Consider the following 27,388-nt stretch of genomic DNA (forward strand, 5'->3'; position numbering starts at 1 on the left):
ACGGTTGAATGGTCCACTATTTTCATGCTAATGGCGCTTTCATATTTTTCATCTGCCTCTTCTTACACGTTGGCCGAGGTTTATACTATGGATCATTTACATTTCTAGAAACCTGAAATATCAGCATTGTCCTCCTAACTCACAACTATGGCAACAGCATTCATAGGCTACGTCCTCACATGAGGCCAGGTATCATTCGGAGGCACTACACTAATTACAAACCTACTATCAGCCATGCCATCTATTGGAACTGACCTTATGCAATGAATCTCTGAGGTGGACTCTTGCCTCTTACTGACCTTGTCTTTTGAAACTATGATTCCCCTCATGTCTAAGGTAAACTTTTCTCCTTTTATCTAAGGTAAACCGTTTCATCCAGAAGGACGTCTTCCATGGGTCTCCAACACTTGGCCCAGCCATTGAGTTCCCCAGGGAACTTGCTAGATGCATAAGTTCTAGCAGCCAGTGACTGTCTCCCACTACTAGGGCTATTAATAAGCCTTCTGGTTAGTCAGCTGCAGAGACAGATTTAACTCTTCTTGTTTATCTTTTCAGCAGCAAAACACTCAAGAACTACAAATGTTATCCTATTATTGTCATCTAGGAATTCAGTCTTGCCATGGGAAAGCCAGACTAAAATGTCCACACAGGATATATGTACTCCTCTGTTCAACAAGAGATAGATAATAAAGAGCTTGAGGAAACCAGGATGGATGAAAACCATTGAAAACCAGAACCACAGCAATGCAAACATCTCCCACATAGCCTGGCAAAGGCCCCTTCCCTGTCCCAAAGGCATTATTGCCTCATGCTGAAAGAATTATTCATTTTCCATGTCTTCTCATGGTGGCATCTCTATTTCAGCCACCAGCTGTCATGACATCTTTTCTCCCTGGCTCCCTTCAGGTACTCACAGCTCCTGTAACAATGGATCTGAGACCCAGAAGCCCTGATCGAAGATGGTCAGCTTTGGATGATTACAAAAAAAGCCAGATCAAGGTCAGCAGATTATAGGCAAGACAATTCGATACTCATCCTTCATACCCTGTCACCCTTCAGAGATTTTCATTTATTTAGTTCTCAGAAGTCAACATGGCATCTCAGCTTGACGTTCAGCTTCATTACTCACTTGCCCTATCTTTTCTAAGACAACTGTCCTAAGTTATTTAAAAGGAAGCAAAAATTGCCCGGTAAGACGATGAATACAGCAAGGTAGAGGAGAAGTACAAAAGGAAAGATAGTCACTATCTCTCCTCCCCATGCACAAAAAGGTCTTGTAGCCCAATCCGTTCTGTAGATGGGCAAACTGAGCAGTCATGAGAGGACGCGACTCTTCCCAAGTCTCACCATCAATAGCAGAGTTGGACCAACCGAGGTTCCCCTGCTGAAAAGCAGGGCCTCAATAAAGGACCAGCTGAATCAACAAAAGGGAGTGGCTTCCTTAAGAACATGCTGGGCACAGAAACTATTGCTCCCCTCCCTTCTGTATACAGGTGCTTATACATACCAGGAGCATCCAAGAACAGAGGGGACACAAGATCTCCATAAAAGAGAGACAAACTGCAAGGACACCAGAACACCAGACAGCTACAACTGTTCTTGGCCTCCAAAGCATCAACGATTCAGTCTACCTCGACAGGTTAAGAGGAATAAGCCGCTGTCCTTTGAATATCCAGTAAGAGAAACAAGCCACAAAATCCACAGAGCACTCTGCAGTCCATCTAGCATTTTCCCATCGTTATTTTATTTCATCCTCACAATCGTCTCACCTTGCAAATAAAGAAACTGAGGACCAAAGAAGTCTTACCCAAAGTCACAGCTGGTAAACAATAAGGCGAGAAGTTGAGCCTACATCTTCCAACTCCATATTCAGCACCTTCTATTCTATCTCCACCCAAGGGTATTCATGACAAAAAGCCAAATATAACAGTAGACCGAAGGGCCGACTGAACCACAGCCTCCAGCCAGCTAAACAATGACTAAAATCCCAGCTGGAACCCAACGCAGGCTCTGCCTCCCCAGGACTTCAGGACAGGATTCCACAGCGGGTTCAGATCAGCCCTTGGCTGAGAGGCAAGTTCTTCGAGCTCCTACAGGAACTGTAGGTTAATCACACGCCCCACAACAGCATGGCTGGAGCTGGACCTGTCAAGCACATTCGGCTCTTGGTGACACAACCCAGCTGTGCAGGCGGTTCCCATCAAGGGAGCTCCAGACATTCTGAACACTGTGCCACGGAACTGCAGGGAGGGACCGAGCTGCACAGGGAGCTGGCAAGCCTGACAGAACTTTCCCTGCCACATCTGTACTTCTGCACTGACAAGGCAGTTTCAAATCAGATCCCAAAGAGCTACGCAGATTCTGCCTTGCAAGGATAGACTAGAAACTGACAGCGGAGATTCCTTCTGGGGAGTGGGACCGAAGGAACTTCCAATTGAACTTTTACCATCGGATCATATTCCTTTCATAGTATTTTTGAAAACTAGATCAAAATTCAGTGTAAAAGCCATAAGGATGATAGCCTACACCGCAAAGTGGTGAAGGCAAAAAAGAAACTGACACCAGATGATGTAAACTAATCACACAAGAAAACTGTTTTCAACAAGAGCTTTAGAAACACTGAATTAAATGTAAGAACTTTATAAAGTAGAACAAAGATTCTTATTTGTAAATTTTACAAAAATTTCTCTGGGCTGTAACAGAAGAAACTGAGCCATCTTTCAGGCAGGAAAAAAAAAAGGTTTCAGTACTTATTCTGTTAGGCATTTTCACATATTTTATCTCATTTAATCCCAATAACCACGGAATAAAAATAATATCCACAAGTGACAGACCAGGAAACTCAGACCAGGCACTCAGAGAAGCTAAGAAGCTTTCACACAGCTGCAGAGCTACTAACTCTAAAGTGTAAAGACAGAAAGGGACAATCTTGGAACACAGGCATGTCCTTAAAAAGCTGCCAGCACTGCTGGGCAAAGGCAACCTGCACCTACGAAAGAACCCAGACACCACGGCCAGTTCCTGACAGTCCTTTCTCGAGTGGGTCACGTGCTGCCTGTGGGGTACATGTGTACACAATGCTGCTCCCCATGTTTGTGATGAAACTGACACGCCCTCCCCACTACAGATGTTTTCACGAAGTGCTGATGGACTTGCACTAATCCACCCATTTTCCTCTCCCAGCCCCCAGTGCCACTGAAGCCTGCATTTGAGAGATGCCCAGCTGAGATGAGAACAGAGGTGCTACCCTAGAACCTGGTCACAAGGAAGCCCTGATGTGTTTACAGTATGAGTTTGCCCACAGCTTCAAATTCATCACCATCATGCTCTAACATCTAAGTCCTCACGTGCCTGACATAAGGAAGCACAATTTAAACATCCCAATAGCCAATGATCATTAACGCTGACTGAGCTCTTTTAGAGCAGAAGAAATTATGGTAATTGCTTCCCAGGCACTATACACTAGTTAATCCTTACAGCCACCACCCCTCATGCTAGATACTACCATCATTCCTATTTCATTTAGGAGGAAGCTGAACTTCAGGGATGGTAAAGTAACTCGCTAGAGGCCAAACTGTAAGGAGTAAAACTTAAGCCTATGGGCCTATGACTCCTAAATCAGACTCACAGCCACCCTGCTTAGGCCTCTCATAAAATATGTTTAATGGCCTTTTTTCCCTCAAGTATTGTCATTTCGTATTAAAGTTATAAAACAAAATGTCCAAACAGAAGAGGCAAAATTGTTATACTGATGGGCTAGCCAGACAAACGGCATTATAAAATACTGGAAATAGGAACTTACAATCCGTAGTCAAGGCGGCTAGAAAAGCCAGTTTTAGCAATGCATACCCACAAATATGCCTGTTACAATCATTGACTACCCTGGAAGTTCAAGCCCTGGAGTTCTTGCTGGGTTCTGGATGGTCATGAATGACTCTTCAATTCCAGGCATCTTGAAAATGGACATAGTGTCAGTGGGCTAGGCTCACTTCCCCTTCTTTAGCATCCTTGACCTCACTTATCCCCTGCCTGTTGAACATGACAACAGAAACTTTTCCACAAAGAAACCCTGAGGCTGAAATTCCCTCAACTCCAGCGAGGGGCGAAAAAGAAAACAAAAAAACTCCCTATGCCCTTTTCATTTGATAACTGGTTAGTCTTTGAAGTTTCAGGCGTAACATTGAATTCTAAGATGAATCATCTTTCCATACTAACAGCACAGCTAACTTTCCCTTCAGAGCAGTGATACACCAAAATAAGAACGATAGCCTTCTGCAGTAGTCATTACGGACCTCACTACATGACCAAGCTCAAATGAGTGACATTCCACAGCGCGGATGAAGTTTCACAAAGGGTAGCTGGAGTCCACAGGCAGTCTAGGTAGACCAAGCGATGTCTAAGCACCTCAAAGAGGAGCACAACTCCATTAGGGAAAAATCTCATTTTGCCCAAACATTGTAGACACTGTAATAAACATACTCTTCATTTGTCATCCTTATGTAGAAATTAACATATGATCACGTTCCTAAGTCTTTCTCCTAGGATCTCCTTACAATGCTTTTCATTTGAAACAATTTATTTTCAAATCCAAGGAAGTCTCTACAATTACAATTATACATAATCCAGCACTGCCTAGGACCAGATAAAGGCAATAAACCAAATTCCAGTTACCTCCGTCAGCAAACAGTCTGCCCATAATTCTGTCACGAATTGAAGAGCATTCTCCCATTCCATCTGCTCAGCAAACTTTCATCTTCCGCACGGGCTCTTTTAATGTACTTCTAAAGCTGCTTCTGTTGCCAGTACAAACTGCTACACACTGACTCCGCAGTGACATTCTCCCAGAATGCCACTGGATCCCTCAGGGGCTCAGGGATACGAACTTGAAAGAAGTTGAAGGAGGACGTCCCCCTCTTCCCAGCCTCCTCTCTCAACAGAGCTTCCCTCCAAGAGACCTGCTACAAAAGTCCAGACCCAGTGAAGTCACTCATGACCTCACAAACCTCCAGTTTAACTCTTTAAGAGCCAGAGAGCAAGCTGACAGCAGGCAGAAAAGGCAACTGTCTCCGCCTATTTGGAGTGGTTGCTGTTTAAGGGAAGTGAGACATTTGTTCAGCATCGTTCAAAACAAAGTAACTTCGGCACTGATTTGGTTTAACAGCACTGAAGTTTTTTGAACAACTATTTTATAGAGTGCAGTTTCCTACAGCACACACAGCCTGGTCCTAAAGAAATGACTGAAATAGACAACAAAATAGATTTAAGTCGTTTATATTATACACAATTCAGCTCCGTCAAATTCACACTTAATCTTATGTAATTTGTGTTTTTCTATTTTCATTTCTAGTTTTGGTTTTCCTGCTCGTGGATGTGAAAATATGTATTGTCCTGTTGTCCAAAGCCTGCTTCAGACACGTAGGTGGCCAGGCGACACTCACAGCTGTCAGACACAGGCAACAACTGCCACAGAAGCATCCGAGAAACGAGGGACAGCAGGAGCTGAGAGCCACTGGAAGCCGTGGTCGCCAGACCTAACCAATGGATGGCAGAGTGTGTGTCAGCCCCTAACAGGGAAAAGACCAGCCTCACTTCAGTCCCTTTTCCATGATTTTCCTTGGGCTCCTGCTATTTCTGTTGGGATATGAGGATTATCAGGACCTGGACATTTAAAAGACTCAAAATTATTTTCTAAACAGAAGTTTAGGGTGTGGTCTAAACAATTCCCGGCCCCACCCTGACCTACTACATTAGAATCTGCATTTTAACAGGAGGTCCAAGTGGTTTACATTCACGTGGAAGTTTGCAAAGCACTGGTCTACAACAGTGGTCCATGCAGCAAACCTGGAGGAGTAAAGCTACAGTGTTCTCAAACTTGATTGCACATTAGAATCACACAGGGAGCTCTGTAAGCTTCTCATCTCTAGGCTTCACCGTCAGAGATTCTATTTGTTAGAGGGGCATCTGGACATGGATAGCGTTAAAAACTTCCCAGGCGATTCTGATGTACAGCCTAAGTTGTCAACCCCTTGCTGCTCCCAGGTGTGGGCCTCAGACTCACAGACATCACTTCTAAACAGAAGTGGATAAAAATTATACACTCGAAGACCATGTAATATGCCCTTTCAAGAATGTTCTGGTTCACCAGAAAATGATTATACTTACCATGCAGTAATTTTATTCCTAAATATATACCCAGCCTAGAGAAGTTCTTCCATGTGTGCCCAAAAAGCCACGTGAAGGCTCTGCACATCGCCACGCTGTCTGACATAACAACACAGTCAAAATGCCCATAAATAGAAAAATGAAAAAAACAGGTTATAGTATTTTCACTTAATGAATATTATACAGCAATTAAACTGATCGAACTAGGGCCAAGTCAGTAAGAATGAATTTCGAATACTGAGAAAAACGGACAATCTAGAAACACAGGTATGTCCTCAAAAAGCAGGCACCACTGCCAGGCAAAGGCAACCTGCACCCATCAAAGAACTGAGACACAATGGCCAGTTTCACAAAAGGAAACAAGAGAGCATGTGTATGAAGTTGAAAAGCGTGTGAAACAACACTGTGTCACGATTACAGATGCACATCTCTAAAGGAATGATAAACATCAACAGCTCAGTGAGGTTCACAGCTCATGGTTACTTCACTACCTAGGGAAGGAAACAGAGGAATCGGACCTGGCGGCATAAAGAGGAGAGGAGTCTGCAATTCAACTGAAATGCTTTTATGTCCTAAGTGGGATGATGAGATCACAGGGGTTTATTATTGTGTACAGTTTTTGGTATGCCTCAAATGTTACGGAAGCTTTAGAAAGCCAACTGCATAAAGGCTACAACCTCTTTGAGTGTAGCAACACCTGTTCAGTCTGGACGATTAACAGAACAGGAGGCAGAGGTTAACAATTCCCTTCACTCTCAAATCCCCAAATCCAAGCAGCTGCTACTCCTTCTGCCATAGTTTAGCTCCTTCTATCTGGCACGTCACCCTGCTCCATGCCACCCACAACCCTGTACACATAGCCAACTCATCCTTCACAGCACCCCCACAAGGGCCTCCATGGCATCCCACGATGCAAGTAGCCCCCCACCTCGGAACCGTACAGCCTGGCTCTCTGCGCTCGGCACTAGAATCATTTCTGAAGTTATGTGATCTGCCTGTTTGGGAGACACCTTGATATCTACCATAGAGCAGCTGCTCATTAAGTTCTTCATTCCACAAAAACTCAGTGCCCAATATGTGCTTGCCACTATGCCAGGGATTCTCCAAGTCCCAAAACGTAGAACTTGAGAAGACCACGGCCTAACAGAAAGGACAGGCCTGTAGCTAATACTTTCAATACTATGTGCTGAATCCTCAAACAGTTGCTAAATGAATGTCAACTGTGAATAATGAACTTTTAGGATTGTTTCACAATCGTAACTATTCAGTACATCTTATTGTCTCTGTACTAAAGACTTCATAATATTCCTCTGACAAGAAAATATCCCCTTGTTTGCACTGAGGTGGGCTTCTAAATAGGGTAATTATAAAGACAATAAAAGAATCTATCATTAAACTTCCTCAGTCAAGGAACTGAAGGCTCTTAGAATTATTATTACAGAAAAACAACATCTCAAGTCGATTGGAATTTACCACAGTCCCTTCATACTAAGTGACTCTGAAGAGGTTTTAAAGACAACGTTTCAAGCACTGTTATTACTGATAATAGCCAACATTTATTGAGTTCTCATGAAGTGCCAGTAAATGATTTAGAGAGAGAATTGACTAAAATTTGAACCAAACCACTCCGACTTAAGAACCCACACTCTTCACCACCAAACCATACTGTTTCCTAGGCAGGAAAATCAACCAACCTCGGCTGGTGTCGTTTGGATGGACTCCCTATCACCACCACACCAAAGACAACAGAAGAAATCATTTCCAGGTTCACAGCCACGAGCACTCACTCTTACAAACCTCCGTCAGGAGAATCCTCCTCTCCAAAAGCAGTTACCTTTAACAGGCTCACTCCCGCTGAGAAGAGAGACTGGCTCGACTCTGTATTCTGCCTCTGAGCAACTTCCAGTAAATGCCTCTCAAACTTTAATGTGCTCATGGATCACCTGGGAATGTGTTAAAATGCAAATTTTGCTCGAGTGGGTCTAGGATGATGTCTGAGACACATTTCTAACCAGGCGCAGGTGATGTCTGTTAATCTGAGGCCCACACCTGGGAGCAGCAAAGGGTTGAGAACCTAGGCTGCACATCAGAATCACCTGGGAAGCTTTTAAAGCTATCCATGTCCAGGTGCTACTCTAACAAGTAGAATCTCTGACGGTGAAGCCCTGAGATGAGAAGCTTACAGAGCTCCCTGTCTGATTTCAATGTGCAATCAAGTTTGAGAACACGGTACTACAGCTTTACTCCTCCAGGTTTGCTGCATGGACCACTGTTGTAGACCAGTGCTTTGCAAACTTCCACGTGAATGGGAACCACGTGGACCTCTTGTTAAACTGCAGATTCTAATGTAGTAGGTCAAGGGTGGGGCCTGAGTTTCTACAATTCTAATAAGCTCCCAAGTGAATGCTGCTGGGTGGCAAGATGGTGAGTAAAAACATCAGAAAATCGCAGGAGTTCAGGGTGTGTGATTTGTAAGGCTTTCCTTTCTTTTAATTTTAGATTCAGAGACCAGTAGAATACCTGCAAACACAGCGTCAGGCACAAGCATAAGAAACAGCATATGAGGTATGGGGATTACAAAATGGAAGCATTTATGTAACATTAGACAGGATAGTTTAATATCAATCCTCATTAGCATTCATGAGAAACATATTTATCTTCCCTTGCACCATGGCCACTGTCTGTCTCAAGTGCTAAAAAATGAAGGCTCTGCTAATAGCTTCAGCCAATTCAATAGACAGACATACTTTGGATATATTGCTGGTTCAATTCCAGAATGCTGCAATAAAGCAAATAGCACAATAGAGCAAGTGATACAAATTTCTGGATTTTCTGGTGCCAATAAGAGTTAGGTTTACGCTGTAGTTTCTCAGTGTGCAGCAGCATTATGTCTGAAAACAACAGTGTACATACTTTCATCTAAAAACAAACTTAATTGCTAAAAAAGGGTAATGATCATCTGAGTATTCAGCAAGTCCTAATCTTTGCTGATGGAGGGACTTGCCTCAGTGTTGATGGCTGCTGACTGATCAGGGTGGTGGTTGCAGAAGGTGGGGGTGGCTGTGGCAATTTCTGAAAACAAGACAAAAATGAAGTTTGCTGCATTGATGGACTCTTCTTTCCATAAAATATTTCTCTGTAGCCCGTGAGGCTACTTGAGAGTCTCTCACCCACCACAAAACTTTTTTTTTTTTTTCAAAATTAAAGTCAATCCTCTCAAACCCTGCCATTGTTTTATTAACTAAGTTTAAGAAATATTCCAAATCCTTTGTAGTCATCTCAATGAGGTTCACAGCATTTTCATCAAGAGTAGACTTATCTCAAGAAACCATTTTCTTTATTCACCCCTAAGAAGCAACTCTTCATTTATGAACGTTTTATCACGACACTGCAGCAATTCAGTCACATCTTAAGGCTCCACTTCTCGTTCACTTGCTATTTCCACCACATCTGCAGTTGCTTGATCTACTGGAAGTTTCAAACCACTCAGTCATTCATGAAGGTTGGAATCAACATCTTCCAAATTCCTATTCATGTTGCTATTTTGACCTCCTTCTCCCACAAATCACATATGTTCTTAATGGCATCTAGAATGGTGACTGCTTTCCAGAAGGTTTTCAACTGACTTTGCCCAGATCCATCAGAGGAATCACCATCTACAGTGGCTACAGCTTTACACAATACATTCCTTCCAGAAAAGTTCAAAGTCAAAATTACTCCTTGATCCACGGCTTGCAGAATGGATATTGTGTGGGCAGGCAAGAGAACAGCATCAGTCTTCTTGTACAGCTCCATCAGAGCTCCCGGGTGACCAGGCATCTTGTCAATGAGTAGCAGTAGTATATTGAAAAATCTTGTTTCCGTTTTTTCCCCCTAAGCAGTAGGTCTTAACAGTGGGCTTAAAATAGTCAGTAAACCATGCTGTCAGCAGATGTGCTGTTATCTAGCCTTTGTAGTTCCATTTCTAGAGTACAGGTACAGTAGTTTTTTTTTTTTTTTTTTTTTTTTAGACGGAGTTTTGCTCTTGCTGTCCAGGCTGGAGAGCAATGGCACCATCTCGGCTCACTGCAACCTCCGCCTCCTGGGTTCTAGTGATTCTCCTGCCTCAGCCTCCTGAGTAGCTGGGATTACAGGCACCCACCACCACGCCCAGCTAATTTTTGTATTTTTAGTAGAGAAGGGGTTTCACCATGTTGGTCAGGCTGGTCTACTGACCTTAGGTGATCTGCCCGCCTCGGCCTCCCAAAGTGCTGGGATTACAAGTGTTAGCCACCACGCCAGGCCAGAGTAGATTTAAATATAATTCTGAAGGGCTGTGGGATTTTCAGCACGGAAAATAAGCACTAACTTCAACTTAGTGTCACCAGCTCTATTAGCTCCTAACAAGGGTCAGCTTGTCCTTTTAAGCTTTAAGAAAAGGCAATGCCTTGTACTCTGTAGCTAAGAAAGTCCTAGACAGCATCTTTTTCCAATAGACGGCTATTTGGTTTACAATGAAAATGTGTTGTTTAGTGTAGCTCCCTCTATCAATTATCCCAGTAGATCTGGATAAGTCGCTGCAGCTTCTACATCAGTACCTGCTGCTTCGCCTAGTACTTTTATGTTATGGAGATGGCTTCTTTCCTTAAACCTCATAAACCAATCTCTGCTGGCTTCCAGCTTTTTGGCTGCAGTTCCCTCACCTCTCAGCTTTCAGAGAATTGAAGAGAATTAGAGCCTTGCTCTGGCTTTAGCTTAAGGAGACATTGTGACTGATTTGATCTTCTATCCAGACCATTAAAACTTTCTCTATCCAGAAATAAGGCGTTTCTCTTTCTTATGATTCATGGGTTCAATGAAGCAGCACTTTTAATTTCCTTCAAGAACTTTTCATTGCATTCACCACTTGGCTGATTGGTGCAAGAGGTCTAGCTTTCAGCGTATTTTGGCTTTCAACACGCCTTCCTTACCAAGTTTAATCCTTTCTAGAATTTTATTTAAAGTGAGAGACGTGAAACTCTTCCTTTCATTTGAACATTTAGAGGCACTGCAGGGTTATTAACTGTCCTAATCTCAATATTGTGTGTCTCAGGCAACAGGCCTGAGGAGGGGGGGGGGGCGGGAACAGTTGATTTCAGGGAGCAATCAGAACACACAAAACCAACTGATAAGGTTTGCCATGTTATATGGGCATGGTTTGTGGTGCTCCAAAACGATGACAATAGTAACATCAACGATCTCTGACCACAGGTCACCATAACAGATTTAACAGTCACGAAAAAGGCCGAAACACTGAGATAATTACTAAAATGTGACACAGAGACACAAAGTGAGCACCTGTCATCAGAAAAAATGGCACCAAAAGACTTGTGTGAGGCAGGGCTGCCACAAATCTGTAATTTGAATAAAAAAAAAAAAGAGTATCTTCAAAGAGCAATAAAGCTAAGTGCAATAAAATGAGGTTTGCCTGTAGGTCTGTATTTCAGTTTACAGCGAGCCTATAAAGTGAAAAACAAGATTAAAGTACTGTAAACCAGCCCCTTTGGAGTTCAGGCGAATTTGTACTCCTGTGTAAAACACCTTCAGAGAACGATTTACTCAGGAAAGTTGGTGTCTTTTTTTCCTCCCCAAACCAAGGTTCGATGGATAGCATCCAGTATTGCAAATATGGTGCTAAGAGACCTCTGCTAACATGAACATCACTTCCTTTAAAAGTTAAATAGCATACTGATACAGGAATAAAAATACTGCTGTATCATCTCGATCAATTAAAGTATTAACCACCATTCCAGTTTTTATTTAGACCCATGATTCTCCTTGTCATCACTCATACTTCCAATGTCCGTTATCATTGGATGCCATTCTTTGATCAAAGCTCATCCAAGTAACAGGCGCCCCACCATGCTCTTCACATCAGTAGCCACCAATATCCAGGGAATAACTTCGGTTTGTTTTAAGGTTTAAACCACAGAATCAGAATGTCTCCAGGAATAGCTATCTCAAATCCAGGACCATTTCCTGAGGTCATCGCTAATTTATAAAAGAGGGACCAAACAGGGAGGGCACAAGACCAACAGGGCGAGGGCTGTCTGAAGGGCACTGAAAGAACAACCAAGGACCCACAGTGCACTTAGCTTCCATCCTGGGCTCCCTGACAATCGACCCACTGTTGGAGAAGGGACAAAGCACAGAAGAGCTGCCAGGAAACTGACCTTACACGGCACATTTTCTACAGAGATGGCATTAGAAGGACACATAAGTAAAACCTAAGGGCTCCTGTGTGAGCCCCTCACAGTCCCACCCTCAGCCCACTCCTCACCCTTCAGAGCTTTCTCATGCCCACAGCTGCAAGTGTCACGTCTACACGGGTGACTCCAAAGTCTCTCCAGTGGCCTTCAGTCCCATATTCCCACCAGCCCTACACAAGTAACCCTCTCTGTCCTCCAATTCGACCTCTTTGTATCTGATCCCACGAGGTGTCCTCCTACCAACCCTGCTGCTTCCCCCAACTCCGGTGGAGGGTCTCTTGCTCCAGCCAGTCACCCATGCTTGAACTCTCACAATCACTTTGACTCAGCCCCACGTATCCTAGAGTCAAACATTCATCAAATCCTTGCATCTTTCTTTTCTGTTTCCAGGCTGTTTCTTATCTATTTTCTCATTATTCCCTAGACTCTTAGACTACTACAAAACCCATAATAGGTTTAAAATAAGTATCCACAAACTAGAACTTAGCAAAGTCTTACCACAAAACTGTAAATTGGTTGATAAGGCTATTTCCATCTTACCAATGAGCAATCAGAAGTTCCACGAATGAAAAGACCTGCCCGAGATCAAGCTGCCAAGAAAGAGGATGGCTTCGCCTCCTGTCTTCTGTGTCAACTCTCCAGGTTTATTCCACCTACCACAGTGCACTACGCTTCACAGAAAGAAAGTAATTTCTAGGGAAGCCCCGTAGGAAGTGTCTGGTGCAGGGCTTCTGTCTATGGCCAAGTGGCAGGATAACTTTTCTCTGGGTTACTACTGTCGTTGGTATGCATTTGTATTTAATGAGCTCCTACTGTGTACCAGACATCGTTAGGCCACGTGACTTTCTTTTCTTCATTTTTGTTCCATCTGATTAATCTCATATGCTCCTCCTTCCTTTACAACATAGGTATTGTCAATTTCATTTTACACTTGGAAAGGGTCTCGGATTTTATGTATTTATTCATAAATACACACCTAGAAAGTGAAACAATTCAAAACCAGGAATAACTGGCTCTGAGACCTGGAAGAGCCCCTAACCCACATCATTGATCTGGAACTCCTTTGTGGTTTAAAAAAAAAAAAAAAAATCAATCACCATTATACTACTTTGGAAAGAACCCAGAGAGAGAAAAATGAGAACCTCTTTTTTGACCAAACAAAGTTAAAATGTGGAAGAAAAGGATTAAAGAGATTACTGAAGCAACAGCAACCAGCTCATGACGTCACGAGGCGGCAGAGCTTCCCACCACGAATGGCAGAAGAGAAGCTGGGAGCTCCGTGGGCAGCCAGATCTCTCCAATTTCACAACATCAAAATGTTCTCTGTCACCAGCTTCACTAATGTCACATTATTTTTAATTTATTCTCTTATATTTATGTATTATATTAAAGTGGCTTCAAGTTTAAACTGGGATGCTGAAACAATTTTTCAAATCGCATTTCAACAAATTTCTACTTCTTATTTCACATGAATTCTTCCTAAGCGGACAAACAATATGGATAGAGAAAAACTGAGGAAGAAAGAGAGTAATTTCCAAACACTGCATTCCATTTGAGAAAAGAGAGAAAAAAATAAGAGCAAGGCAAAAAAGTCCCCACAAATATTAAATTCAGAGTGAGCTGAAGACAGACTGAAGTGGTTCCCTCAGGCAGATCAGCTGCACGCAGATGTAATTCACCTGTTCCGCTGTACCGCTGGTATCCTGAGCAAGATCTGAAAGGAAAACTAGGAAGCTAAGACATAAAATAGATCTATCACACTACAAAGGTTATCTCAAAAACCAGCTTCATATATTTCAGGGAACCAAAAAACAAGTTTCTGCCATGTCACTGTATTTACTATTTCTTTTTCTCCTGTCCAAACCCAAGCTCAATGGAAATGGACAATATTCAGCTCTGTTGATGGTCACAGTGACAACACTTGTGCCTTAAGAACTTACTGATTGGAGTTGCGGTCATCCGCTGATAAGCCGGCCAGAGAGAAGCACCCAGACACAACGGAACCCATTGAAACGGGTGTAACTGTAAGTCTCTAATTATCCTTTCTAATTTTGGAGCCATGTGACAGGACTTCACACAGCACCACTGACCCCTGGTCAGCCTGAGTGCCATGTAGCTGGACCACACAGGGAGGGGATGCTTCTCTTTGCTTCTTCATTAAACTATTGTGTTCCATGCGTAGGGTGAGCTGTTTCTGGCTGACATGTGGCTCACTGATCAACAGGAAGGCAGAGCACCTGGGAGAATGTATTAGGTTGGTGCAAAAGTAACTGCAGTTTGCCATTGAAAGTAATGACAAAAACCTTAATTACGTTTGTGGCAACCTAATAGTCCGTCCAGATTTATTCCAGGATTTTAAGAGGCTTTTTCACCTTACACAGAGTGAGCTGCTTGATGTCACAAAGGCATTTAATACTTTTAACGACAAATAGACAGGCACTGAAAAAAAAAAAAAAAGTCTTTCCCAACTGGATACTAGAATATTATAGATTTGGAATATTTTCTTCTTTGACTTGAGTAGAGAGAGTAACAGGGATGAACAACGTCCCTCTGGCCACCAAAGGATGGCTGAGCCCAAGCCTGGAAGGCATTTCTGAGGGAAAGAACTAAGTGCTACAACACCCCAGTCAGCTTTCCCCACCTCTCTCACCTTTCTCTAAAAGAGCAATTCAGCCAAGAACAATGTCATCCTGTGTTCAGAAAAAATTACTGTCCAATACTGCCAATGAAATAATCTTTAATGACAAAGTAAAGACAGATGTTGAAACAGAAAAGGATTTAAAAGGAAATCTAGGTAATACCAAAGCAAATACATTTTTGTTTTGTTGAAGATATCTGGTCTTGTTCTAGATCTACCATGAAATCATTATCCCTTGGTCCAGTTCAGCACAGTCCAGTAAGAGCACGGGCTCTGGAGGCTGACTGCCTGTGTTCGAGGGCTGAGTATGCCACTTACCATCTGTGTGACCTTGAGCAAGTTACTCAGCCTCTCTGCATCTCGGTTTCCTTATTTGGAAAATTAGAACACTAATAGTTCCTTCCTTCCTCCTAGCTCATGATGAGAACCAAACATCATGTGCTTACTAAATAAATAAAACCTATGGGCTACATATGACACACAATTATATTCAGAGACTAGCTAAAGTAATAATATTTTTTACAAGCTAACGACTAACACTTTATACATTAAAATCAATACTTAATTTCCTTGGTTCACGTCTACCAAATATCAAGGAGGCGTGATCAGGGGAGAATTCATTAGTCTTATTCCTTGTCTTCTGTGCCTTCCTCAGAGCTCACTTTATCCAATGTGCTCAGACCCCCACCTCTAGCAAGGAAGCAGGAGAGGCAGGTGAACACAGATGGAATGGAGGCATGGGCACTGCTTTTACTTACCACTTTTCTTTTGTAAATATATTAATACAATTGAATTTTTTTTTTCCTTTAATTCTAACACTTGGGCCCTCAGTGCTTGGCTGAAGGACAGGCTTAATACCTCAATGTCCACTTCCTTACCTCAGCACTTCGACCTTTAACCTAGTCGAAATTTTAAAAGGCCAGCTCACTGATTGCTTTAAAAATATGTGAAAACATGTTTATTATTGACCTGGTAAATTTTCCGTCAAATTGAACGCATACACTGCCACCACCACCACTAATAAGCAGCTCTACATTGAGAACTTAGTTTCTTGAAAACAGATAATCTCAGACTTCCGGCTTTATCGACACACGGCATGAGAGAAATCAGATCAAAAGAAGAATAACAATATGAGAGAACCAACACCCAGCACAGTGAATGAATCTGGCCTAGGAATCAGACAACTTGAATTCTAGTACAGTATCTATCACAAGACAGCCATGTGGCTTTGGGTAATATATCCCACCAAACTGGAATACAGATTCTATATTATTTTAAAAAAAATTTTTAAAAGCTATCTGAGGCCCATTCAAGTAGTAAAATGTCCTAATTATCTAACCCACAATACTAACACATTCTTTTGTGGTTGCAGCTTCTCCAAATCACCAAGGAAGGCAGAAGGGAGTAAAGAAAAATATGAGTTTTCCAGTTTTCTTAAAATTTCTTAGGATCATTAAACTTGCCCTACCTTTTAACCTTGAATAGAGGCGTACATCAGAAAATAAAGCTTCCTCCACCTATAACTACTTATTATCATATGCCAACCTCAAATAACACAAAATGGGGGGTCCCGCCAAGCTTGTCTGTCCAAGCCACTGGCAGTGCTCAGCGCACGGCAGGATGACCACCGTCAGGAATTGTACAGGAGGAGTGCCCGGGCTTGGGGAGAGATGAGCTGGCATGTCTCCAAGGTGCTTGTCACTCAGCACTAGAATGTGGTCCTTTACTACTAGACAAGATCTCCTAGTTTGACAATGAAGGGACACAGCTGAAACTTTATCTCACCACAGCCTGAAGGATACCACTGTTTAAATCTGAGACGCTAAAACACTATAACCTACTCCAATACTCTCTCTCAACTATTTAACTCTGTCCATCCTCGTGACTGGCACCCATGCTGGCCCAAACGATGACAACCTCCCGTTCTAAGTGCACAAGCCGTACATTTAACAAACCTTTCACCCAATTCCTTCACTGATATTCATCTCTTGGCTTCACTTACAACCACTCCCTGTGGCTTCTGCAGTGAAGCCTCTCGGCCCAAAATGCTTCAGTTCCCCAAACCATGTTTGGTCTGTAATAGAAACAACTTCCACTCACCCTAGAAAACTGAGGTGGGATTTCCATGAAATTATCTGCAAACCTTTCCTACAGCATTTTATCACAATTTGCAGTCCTCAGAGATGATGGTGAAAGGGGAGGACTAAGGTGGCACCCTCTGCCGAGGAGCACCCCCTTGCAGGGACACTGTTTTCAGGGATGCTTCCTCTCCAGGACTCTTCCACTGACAGACATTCTGATCTCAGAGATACAGGAAGTCTAGATGTGGACTAACCAGGCAACCAGTTCATATGCACACACTTACCCAGGCTCTGCTTTGTACCATGTCCTGTGTGAGGTGCTTTAGTCTCTATTAACCCTTTAAATCTCACGGCCTCACAACACACTGGATCGTTCACCCCATTTCGTAAATAAATAAATCAACTTTCAGAGAAAATAAGTGGCTCGCCCAAGTAATTCAGACCAAAATCTTGTGGTTTTGACACCTTGTTCTTTTTATTCTCACTGTGACCCAATAAGACAACCGATATCCACAATCCATTTTCAGAAGGAAATGCATCGCTACAGTGTCACAAGGTGCCAATCCTGAATTTGCTCATCCAATGAACTATTAACCTTCAAATTGGTTATAGAAAATGCTCAGCACAGGACAGACTGCCCAAAAAGAGAGGTGCATTGAAAACCTGTATTACTAGCTTTTTGTTTTTTTAAACAAAAAGCACTGGTATTATTTCATACAGCTTTAAACAGTTTTAAAATAGCTGATCACCATTTAACACCCCCCACCAGCTCCATACAAACATACACACACACACACACACACACACACATATACACACACAAATGTATCAAAACAAAATTCATAAAATTGTCGCAGGTAGATAACCTGAGGATGACGAGCATGAAGAAATGAAATGCTGGGTAATCCATAAATAGATGTGGAATCCCCAGATGACAGGCAAGGTGCATACAACGTACAAAATGTGTCATTTTATCTCCCAGATAGACTAAAATCCTAAAGTAGAGAGAGAAAATAAATACGCAGCCTAGACCAAGATATCAGCTCTCTCAAGCATCTGTCTAATTGGATCCTTCCTTCAACATGTCTAGAACAGGAGGACAGAATAGGACCTCTCAGACCAAAAGACTGGAAGAGACTTTGCTGACTGTATAGTCCACCACTTTAGTTTCCAATGAAGGAATCTCTGAACTAATCAAATAACCTTCTTGAAGTCATCAACCACCCTCAGTGCCAAACTAAAGCGACGATCTCTCAGTGTTCTTTTCACAGCACCACGTCACTGCCATTGTCGGAGCTGATACCTCACTCATCATCCCCAAATATTTGTTTGGTATCCAATTTATATATAATCATCCAGGAAATACCACAGACTAAAATGATCACAGTTTGCCAATTTGACAAACCCCTAAGGTGTGTCCTCCCTGCCCTAAAACTCAAATTACTTTTACTCACATCATTGGCTTATATCCACAGAAATTGGCCAAATGATTTAAAAACATATCCCACACTCAGATTCCCAAAGAAGAAATCCTACAAAAACCACCAGTATGAAATGTATGAGAATGGGACGAGTACCTTCCCCAGAAAGCAATCTCCGGGGTGCCTTTCGTGTAGATGGAGTCGTTGGCATCATTCAGGCCATTGGTGACCCCACTAGAATAGCCCATCACGATTCCACCATCTGCTGACACACTCAGGATATCCTGAAGTCCTCCCCTTGATGTCCTCTCCAAGAACTGACCACCTTCTTTAATGCGCTGTTGTATCATTGGAGTGAGGGGCATTTCAAAGCTAAAATAGCTATCAGGCTCTGAGTATAATGTCTCCAGGGACTCCGCACTGTAGTATAAAGAAGTGTTGTCCAAAATGGTTTCAAACTGGGAGCTGTACACATCAGTGGAGTCCTCCGTATATCCAGGCCCGAGGATGTCTTCATCTTCCCCCTTAACGTGCTCCTCTTGTTCAGTGATCCTGGAAAGTAAGTAAGAGTGAGGAATTCCAAGATTAGGTTAATGTCTTTATTTTTCCCCCTTCAATCATATAAAAAGGACAACATTCTGAAGATCTAACTCTTCTATTCATTGACTTATATCTTAACATATTTGGGAAGGAAGCTATGAAACATAATCAGGTTGAAAAATTCTCACCATATATGTGGCTAGGGCACTATAAATAATTTAATAAAGTTTCAAACTAGTTTCCTAATGTGTGAATACATCTGGTCCAGTGAATGTATGAATAAAATATTCAATTCTCATTTTAGCCAACTATACCGTGCACATTCAGATTATTTGCAACTACCAGCATTCCTAATTATAACAGAATCAGATAAATATACCATGTAAACTTGATACGGCAAAATTTCGGTAAAAATACACCAAACTTTCATCAGTTGATTAATACTTTCTGATTTAAATAAGGCCAAATGCTCTCAAGCAGATGACTACATCAGAAGCCAAGAGCTGCCCCCTGCTGACAACAGAGCAGCACTGCAGAGAGATTTCAGGTCCAAAATTAGATAGCCAAGGAACAGCCTAACAGAAGCCAACAGAAGCCAAGGCTAACCAAAGCCTTGAGAGATTAGAAACAGCTCAAAAGTCAATATACAGGGTGGGGCATTCACTTCGGCACACAAATGTGAACAATTAATATGCAGCATGTTCTTCAAATATTAAAAATGAACATTAGGATAACTAAGTAAAAAAACTTGGGAGATAGATAACTAGGAAGAGCAAGAGGTCAAGAGTTAGAAAAACCGGAAGCTGAACTTTGGCTGTCTCAATTACTAGCTATATCACTTGAAGTAACTTTACTTAACCTCTCTGAGCCTCAGATTCCTACAAATAGGAATAAAATAGAAATAGGAATTATCTATTAAGCATCTCATAAGTCATCCACATTCCCAGGTATTACTGGAATCCACATTCAACATTGCAATTGGTTTGTTGTTTTTAAATACTGAAGGTCAGCCATGGACCAAATGCTATGTTCTTAGTGGCTTCCCACTGCACTTGGCATAAACTGGACCGTTCCTAAGACGATGCTCCTCCCCACCTCTCCACACTCACTGCACCCCATTCTCCCCTCCTCTTTTTTTTTGAGATGCAGTCTAACTCTGTCACCCAGGCTGGGGTGCATTGGTACAATCTCAGTTCACTGCAGCTTCCGCCTCCCAGGTTCAAGTGACTCTCCTGCCTCAGCCTCTCAAGTAGCTGGGATTACAGGCACGTAACATAACGCCGGGCTAATTTTTGTATTTTTAGCAGAGACGGGGTTTCACCATGTTGGCCAGGCTGGTCTCGAACTCTCGACCTCGGGTGATCCACCCGCCTCGGCCTCCGAAAGTGCTGAGATTACAGGTGCGAGCCCCCATGCCCAGCCTCCCCTGCTCTTCAGGCACCAGCCACACAGGTGGAGTTTCAAATCTTCAAGCCTGGCACAGGCCTTGACTTCACACATCTACAGGAAGCACACACTAGTCAGGGAGCTCAGCAGCCTCCTGTGAACATGCTGTTCCCTCTGCCTGGAATATTCTTCCTAACCCTTTTCTGCCTGGCAAACTTATTCCTTCCTCACGTCTCAGTTTAATTTCCATTTCCACAGAAAAGCTTTGTCCAAGCCATCAACTGAACTGGCCTCTCCCCTCCATCCAAATTATTCTTTCTCGTAGGTCTCTGTTCTTTTCCTTCACAGAACCTAGCACACTTTGTGATCCTATACCTATTAGCATGTTTATGTGATCAATGTTTATCTTCAGCCATAAATTCCATGAGGACAGTAACCGTGAGCCGCATCTATTTTGAACATTCTTTTATGCCCAGAATCTTACAGTGTCAGGACATAGGATACAGCCGAAAAATATTTGTGGGAAGAAAAGAGGAATGAATTATTAATCTGAACAACAGTAAAAGTATATATTCCAGTGGGAATATAAACACTGGGCCACATGCCACATATCAAGGCCGCTTTGGAGGGAAGTCTGGAGAGCTGATGGGTTGGGGAGGGGAGTGGGAAGGATCCTGCCAGTGATCCCAAAGGAGCAACACTCTCAGTGGGTTTGTTAACTGCAGAGGAAAAGGCATTTCCTTACACTGAACAAGAAAACAAGAAACAACCCTCAGCTTTGACACTGATGCTCTCCTGTATAAACTATAAAACATGGTGTCATGAGGACTGACAGAAGAAAAGATGGTACCAATTAGAGGTACAGTACATAACACATGACTACGATCGAAGGGAGTGGAGAAAGATGGGTCATGTCTGCCATTTATCCAGGGTCTGAGCCAGTGTAGATGTCAGAAATGCAGAGAAAGACCAGAAAATACCACTTGACGCCAAGTTTCACTCATAAAGGCCATAAATCTCATAAGTGAGAGTTAAACAATGAGAACATACGGGCACAGGGAGGAGAACAACACCCACCGGGCCCTGTCGGGATCGGGGGCAAGGGCAGGGATAGCATTAGGAGAAATACCTAATGTAGATGACGGGTTGATGGGTGCAGCAGACCACCAGAGCACATGTATACCTATGTAACAAACCTGCACGTCCTGCACATGTAGCCCAGAACTTAAAGTATAATTAAAAAATAATAATAAAAGCCATAAATCAAAATATATGCTACTTGTGAGAAGAAGAAATTCCCATGTGAATACCAGGGATAAACTGAATTATAAAATCCACTCTGACCCCCTGAGATGTCATTTCTAAACATAGGAAGGGGCCAGCACAGTGGCTCACGCCTGTAATCCCACCATTTAGGGAGGCCAAGGTGGGAGGATCATTTCATGCCAGGAGTTTGAAACAGCCTGGGCAACACAGTGGGACCCCATCTCTACAAAGAAGACAACAGTAGGCCAGGCGTGGAGGCGCACATCTGTAGTCCCAGCTACTCAGAGGGCTGAGATGGGAGGATCTCTTGAGCCTGGAAGGTCAAGGCTGCAGTGAGCCATAATCGCACCACCGTACTCCAGCCGACAGAACGAGACCCTGTCTCTGTATAAATAAACAAACAAACAAAGGAAACTGAGTGGGCCCAGAACCTCTGTGCACATACATGTATGTAGGCTGGACTGAAGGCACTGGTGTTATGCCCAGAAGAAATGCCAGGGTTGGAAGTACCGGCTACATAGGGTGTGTCAAAAGAGTCCAAACCTTTTCATATTCTTAAAGATTACGGTGGAGTATGTTAGTTACCTTGATGTTGGAAAACTTGAAATCTGTCAAATGTTAAGAAAATGTCAGAAAAGAATTCACAGTTTAGTGTTCACAGTCTGTTCAGAACTCTGTTTCCCTGGTCCATGCCTAATGGATGACTTTATAACGAGATCACTTTAATATCTGAGAAGCTTAGGAGGAATCTTAGCTTAGAAGGACCTAGCTTATAGTAGCTCCTCTTATATTCTATGATAACAAGGACCCAACATTCTGTGACTGTGTTCTCATATCAAGCACAGGATAATGGTTTTCTATGATAAGTACCAGGCATCTCAGACAGCTACTCTGGGAGCTCACCTTTCCTTGTCTCTCTCTGGTTCAGGTGTCTTCTCAAGATGCTGTTTGTTTTCCTTTAGGAAGACTTCATCCTCTCCACTCTCATCAAGACGCACAGGGGAAAATGTCCCCGAGCTAGTGCCAGGCCTCTCTGAAGGAGCTTTCCAGGACTCATCCCAAACATTGTCAGTTAAACGACTTGAATTACACAAACCAGCTGATGAGATGAGACGGCCTGGCACTTTGGAAAACTCTTTGCTTTCAGGAGAGGCTGTTCTTTGCAGTGATGTCTCAAAATCTACAGGATGCTGGGTCTCTCTCTTATCTCCTCCTGTCCACAGTACCTCCACTCCTTGAAATTCCACATGTTTGACCCGGCCTGGGCGTCCCATGGAGCTGCTTTGATCACATCCCCCTGGGTGCTCTCTCCCAAGAGCAGACCTCTGCTCTTTTAAGAAACCAACACTGCCTGCCGAGTGGCAGGTCACTGCTGAGCTCCCGAGGGAGGCCACAGGACAAGATGGCTCCTGCACACAGAGAGCCCCCTTTCTCCCATTATTCATTATCTGGGAAAGCTCTGCCTGAGTATCTCCAGTTAACAGCGCGGTCAGATCCTTCTGGATGCTCAAATAAAAACTTTCCTCCGTCGTTACTTCAGCTGAAAGAGGTATTTCTGGTGATTTTTTTTGGCCAGCAGGGAGCAGTTTGTTGACTCTCTGTGTTTTATGACTGGCAATGTCCAGCTCTTTTTCCACCTGCTGAACTGAAAAACTAGAAACAGCATCTTGGTCCAGTACCTTTGTAGCCTGTAATGTTCCGGAAATGATTCTGGCTTCTGTGGCTTTCAGAGCTGAAATCAAAGAGTCAATGGGCTGTAAACTTTGTTCCTTGAGGTGACTTTGAGAGGGGGCCTCTCTGACATCTTTTGGTCCTTCTGTAACACTGTCGAGCCCAGAGTGGCAGCCAGTAAGAGCAGCATGGACACCATGTTGCTCTTGTGGGTGGCATGGCAGAGTCTCACCATCGAACTCCAGAGAAGCCCTTAAGCCATCTCCACCTTCCTCCATGGTCCCATATTCTGGAAATTCATTTGTGACATTTGGTGGGAGTAAAGTGCTTCCTCCATGATCACCTGTGAAAAGAACACAATAGACGCATGATTTGTTGTAGAAAGACAGGGCCCAGGAGGTAACAATGCATATTCACACAGATTAGGCACTCAGTAATACTTATTCACTTGATTACTGCATTATATCTGTCCTCCCACCACCCTGTAACACATACTTCTCATGACACTGCAGTGACCCCTTCTACTCAGCCTACATGAGTATAACCACAAAACTTTCAGCATAGAGGGCAATCTAATGACACCTGCCATATTTAACTTTGCTTCTGATGTCCCATGCGTGAGGATTCAGTAACTCAGTTGCTTCATTTGCAAAAAGGGATTACAATAAGGATATGTACCACCTTCCAAATACCACTCATAAAACAGCAACTAAAATATTTACATTGGGCATAGCACTAAAGAGCCCTATGACCCAGCCAGCAATATCTGTGCAGTGCAATCTCTGAGACAGCCTCTGCAAAACACTTATCATCTATTTAAACTCAGTCAGTAATTTTTTCTGCCAGAAGTCTCCCCTTTACTGTTGGGTTTCTGTGGAGGGAAAAAATGCTTTCAAAACATCCCTGAAAAATAAGAATGAAGCCAATATGGAATGAGACACTTACTGCGTTGATAAAGATTTCCAGGATCCCAACTACAGAAAATTCATTGTTCTCATTTCATTTATTTTCTCCATTGACAATAGTTTTATATATATACACACGTATGTTTACATATATAAAGTTTATATCTATATTATACAACATGAGTGTATATGTATGCATTTAATATATGCATACACTTGTAGAGTAGCTAAATCAAGCTAATTAACAACATACCAGTACTTTACCTCAAATATTTGGTGTGTAGTAAAAACATTTGAAACCTACTTACTCTTTCAGCAATTTTCAAGTTTATAATACGTTGTTATTAACTACAGTCACCATGTTCTACAACAGACCTCCTGAATTTATTCCTCCTATCTATCTACAATTTTGTATCCTTTGACCAACACCTCCCCAATCCCACCACCTGCCAGTCCCTGGTAACTATCATTCTAGTTTCTGCTTCCAAGAGTTCAACATTTTAGATTCTACATATTAGTAAGATCACCACCTGCATAAAATTTTAGTGGCACCTTATGAAGAACCACAATATATGAAGTAAACAGCATTTAACTAGTATATCTTCACTGTATTGAACCAAATTTATAATATTTTCTTGTTAAAATGATAGCCAGTGAGAACTGAAGATGGGGACATTCTGACAAACCAAAACTTTAAATTGGGGGTTTACGGAGAGCAGTTATAGTCCTATCAGTCCCAGTATCCAGTCTTCTTCTGAACTTAGTTTTGGTTACTTTTTATCATGAAAACCCTCATCTATGCTGGAAAAACAGTGTACTCACTTCTACTTTATGAAAGAGGACATTCGTTGTTACCATTTTTATTTATTTTATTTTATTTTATTTATTGAGATGGAGTCTCACTCTGTTTCCAGGCTGGAGTGCAGTGTTACGATCTCAGTTCACTGCAACCTCTACCTCCTGGGTTCAAGCGATTCTTCTACCCCAGTCTCCAGAGTAGCTGGGACTACAGGTGTATGCCACCATACCTAGCTAATTTTTGTGTGTGTGTTTTTTTTTTTTAGTAGAGATGGGGTTTCATCATGTTGGCCAGGATGGTCTCGATCTCTTGACCTCATGATCCACCCGCCTCTGACTCCCAAAGTGCTGGCATTACAGCCATGAGCCATCGTGCCTGGCCATTGTGACCATTTTTAAACTACTGCAGAGTTACAACCTTCCTATTTTGTGAAATATTTGATAAATGTCTGTAATATATACACTGAAATGGCTGAAAAAAGACTTGATTCTGCCTGTAATCCCAGCTACTTGGGAGGCTGAGGCATGAGAATCATTTGAACCTGGGAGGCAGAGGTTGCAGTGAGCCAAGACTGCACCACTGTAGTCCAACCTGGATGACAGAGTGAGACTCCATCTCCAAAAAAAAAAAAAATTTGATTTCCAAGGCATGCACTAAATGAGGTAACTTGGAAACATCAGTTATCCTAATAACTGACAATTATTAATTACTGATACAATTACTAATAATAGATGTATCGCTATTTAACACACGGTATCCCCCAGTGTGTTAAACAGCAATACATCTGAGAGTATATGTTGTGTCATATTCCATGTTGTAAAATAATTTGAAATATATACACGTTTTATTCTTTTTTAAAGACAGGGTCTTACTCTGTCATCCAGACTGCAGTGCAGTAGTGCGATCATAGTTCACTGCAAACTCAAACTCCTCCGCTCAAGTGGTCCTCCCACTCCAGCCTCTCAGGGAGCTGGGACCACAGGTGTGCACCATCATGCCCTGCTAACGTTTTTATTTTTTTGCAGAGATGGGGTCTCACTATGTTGCCCAGGCTGGTTTCAAACTCCTGGCCTCAGATGATCCTCCTGCCTTGGCCTTGGGATTACACACATGAGCCACCATGCCTCACCTGAAATATATTTTTAAAATTACATTCGAATCAAGTATTGATGGAATCTAACAAGCACTTCTCTGTGATAGTATTTATAATACCTTCTACGGAAGACAGAACTAATAAACTGTAGCTTGCTTACATCTGAAAAGGAAGCGACTTTTCAAACAATGAATTGAAAAAGATGATAGCTAAAAACAATCAAGAGCCGTCTTCCTAGGGTGGAATATTGACATTTTATTTCTTTCAGTATGGAATGCAGTAGGTCTTTTCATGGTTCCACCTTTTAAGATTCAGTCATTTTTAGTATATTCACAAAACTGTACAACTATCACCACTATCTAATTCCAGAACATTTTTATCACTCCCCCCAAAAAACTCTGTATCCATAAGCAGCCACTCCCCAGTTCAGCTTTTCTCAGCCCCTGGTAACTACCAATACACTTTCTGTCTCTGTGGAATTGTCTAGTGTGGACACTTGATATAAATGCAATCATACAATACACGGCATTATGAGTCTGACTTCTTTCACCTAGGACAAGGTTATCAGGTGTGCTCATGTTGTATCATGTATCAGAACTTCCTTCCTTTTTTTTATTATTTTGTATCTATAAAGAGAAACAGAGTCTCTCTATGGTTCCCAGGCTGGTCTCAAACTCCTGGTCTCAAGCAAACCTCCCACTTCAGCCTCCCAAGTAGCTGCACTACACGTATGCACCACTGAGCCTGGCTGAGAACTTCATTCCTTATTATTGCCACATAATGTCCTCACAAGCGAACAGTCTTTACTTTGGCCATTCATCAATTGATGAGATATTGGAGCTGTTTCCACTTGTTGGCTGCTATGAATAAAAAATGTGTACATAAGTTTCAGGGTCTAAATATATTTTTTCTTTTCTTTCTTTTCTTTGAGACAGGGTCTCACTCTGTTACCCAGGCTGGAGTGCAGTGGCACGATCACGGCTCAACCCTGACCTCCTGGGCTCAAGCCATTCTCCCACCTCAGCCTCATGAGTAGCTGGGACTACAGGCACAGGCATGCACCACCATGTCCAGCTAATTTTCTTTTTTTTTTTTTGGCAGAGATGGGGTTCCACCACATTGCCCAGGCTGGTCTCAAACTCCTGGGCTCAAAGGATACGCCTGCCTCGGTCTCCTAAAGTGCTGGCATTACAGACATG

At 42.6% G+C, this 27,388-nt stretch overlaps 1 protein-coding gene across 2 annotated transcripts in view; it reads right to left on the reverse strand.

Annotated features, from left to right (window-relative positions):
• Positions 1-27,388, reverse strand: part of PSD3 (pleckstrin and Sec7 domain containing 3) — a 565,834-nt gene that overhangs the window by 324,204 nt on the left and 214,242 nt on the right. For both annotated transcript variants that reach the window (XM_033226836.1, XM_033226845.1), the window contains exons 3-4: positions 22,625-23,735; positions 18,686-19,081 (exon numbers count right to left, since the gene is read on the reverse strand). In XM_033226836.1, the coding sequence (XP_033082727.1) occupies positions 18,686-19,081; positions 22,625-23,735 (1,507 nt within the window). The remainder of the gene's footprint in view (positions 1-18,685; positions 19,082-22,624; positions 23,736-27,388) is intronic.

This window comes from Trachypithecus francoisi, unplaced genomic scaffold (genome assembly GCF_009764315.1).
Source record: "Trachypithecus francoisi isolate TF-2019V2 unplaced genomic scaffold, Tfra_2.0 Contig01440, whole genome shotgun sequence".
Taxonomy (NCBI): domain Eukaryota; kingdom Metazoa; phylum Chordata; class Mammalia; order Primates; family Cercopithecidae; genus Trachypithecus; species Trachypithecus francoisi.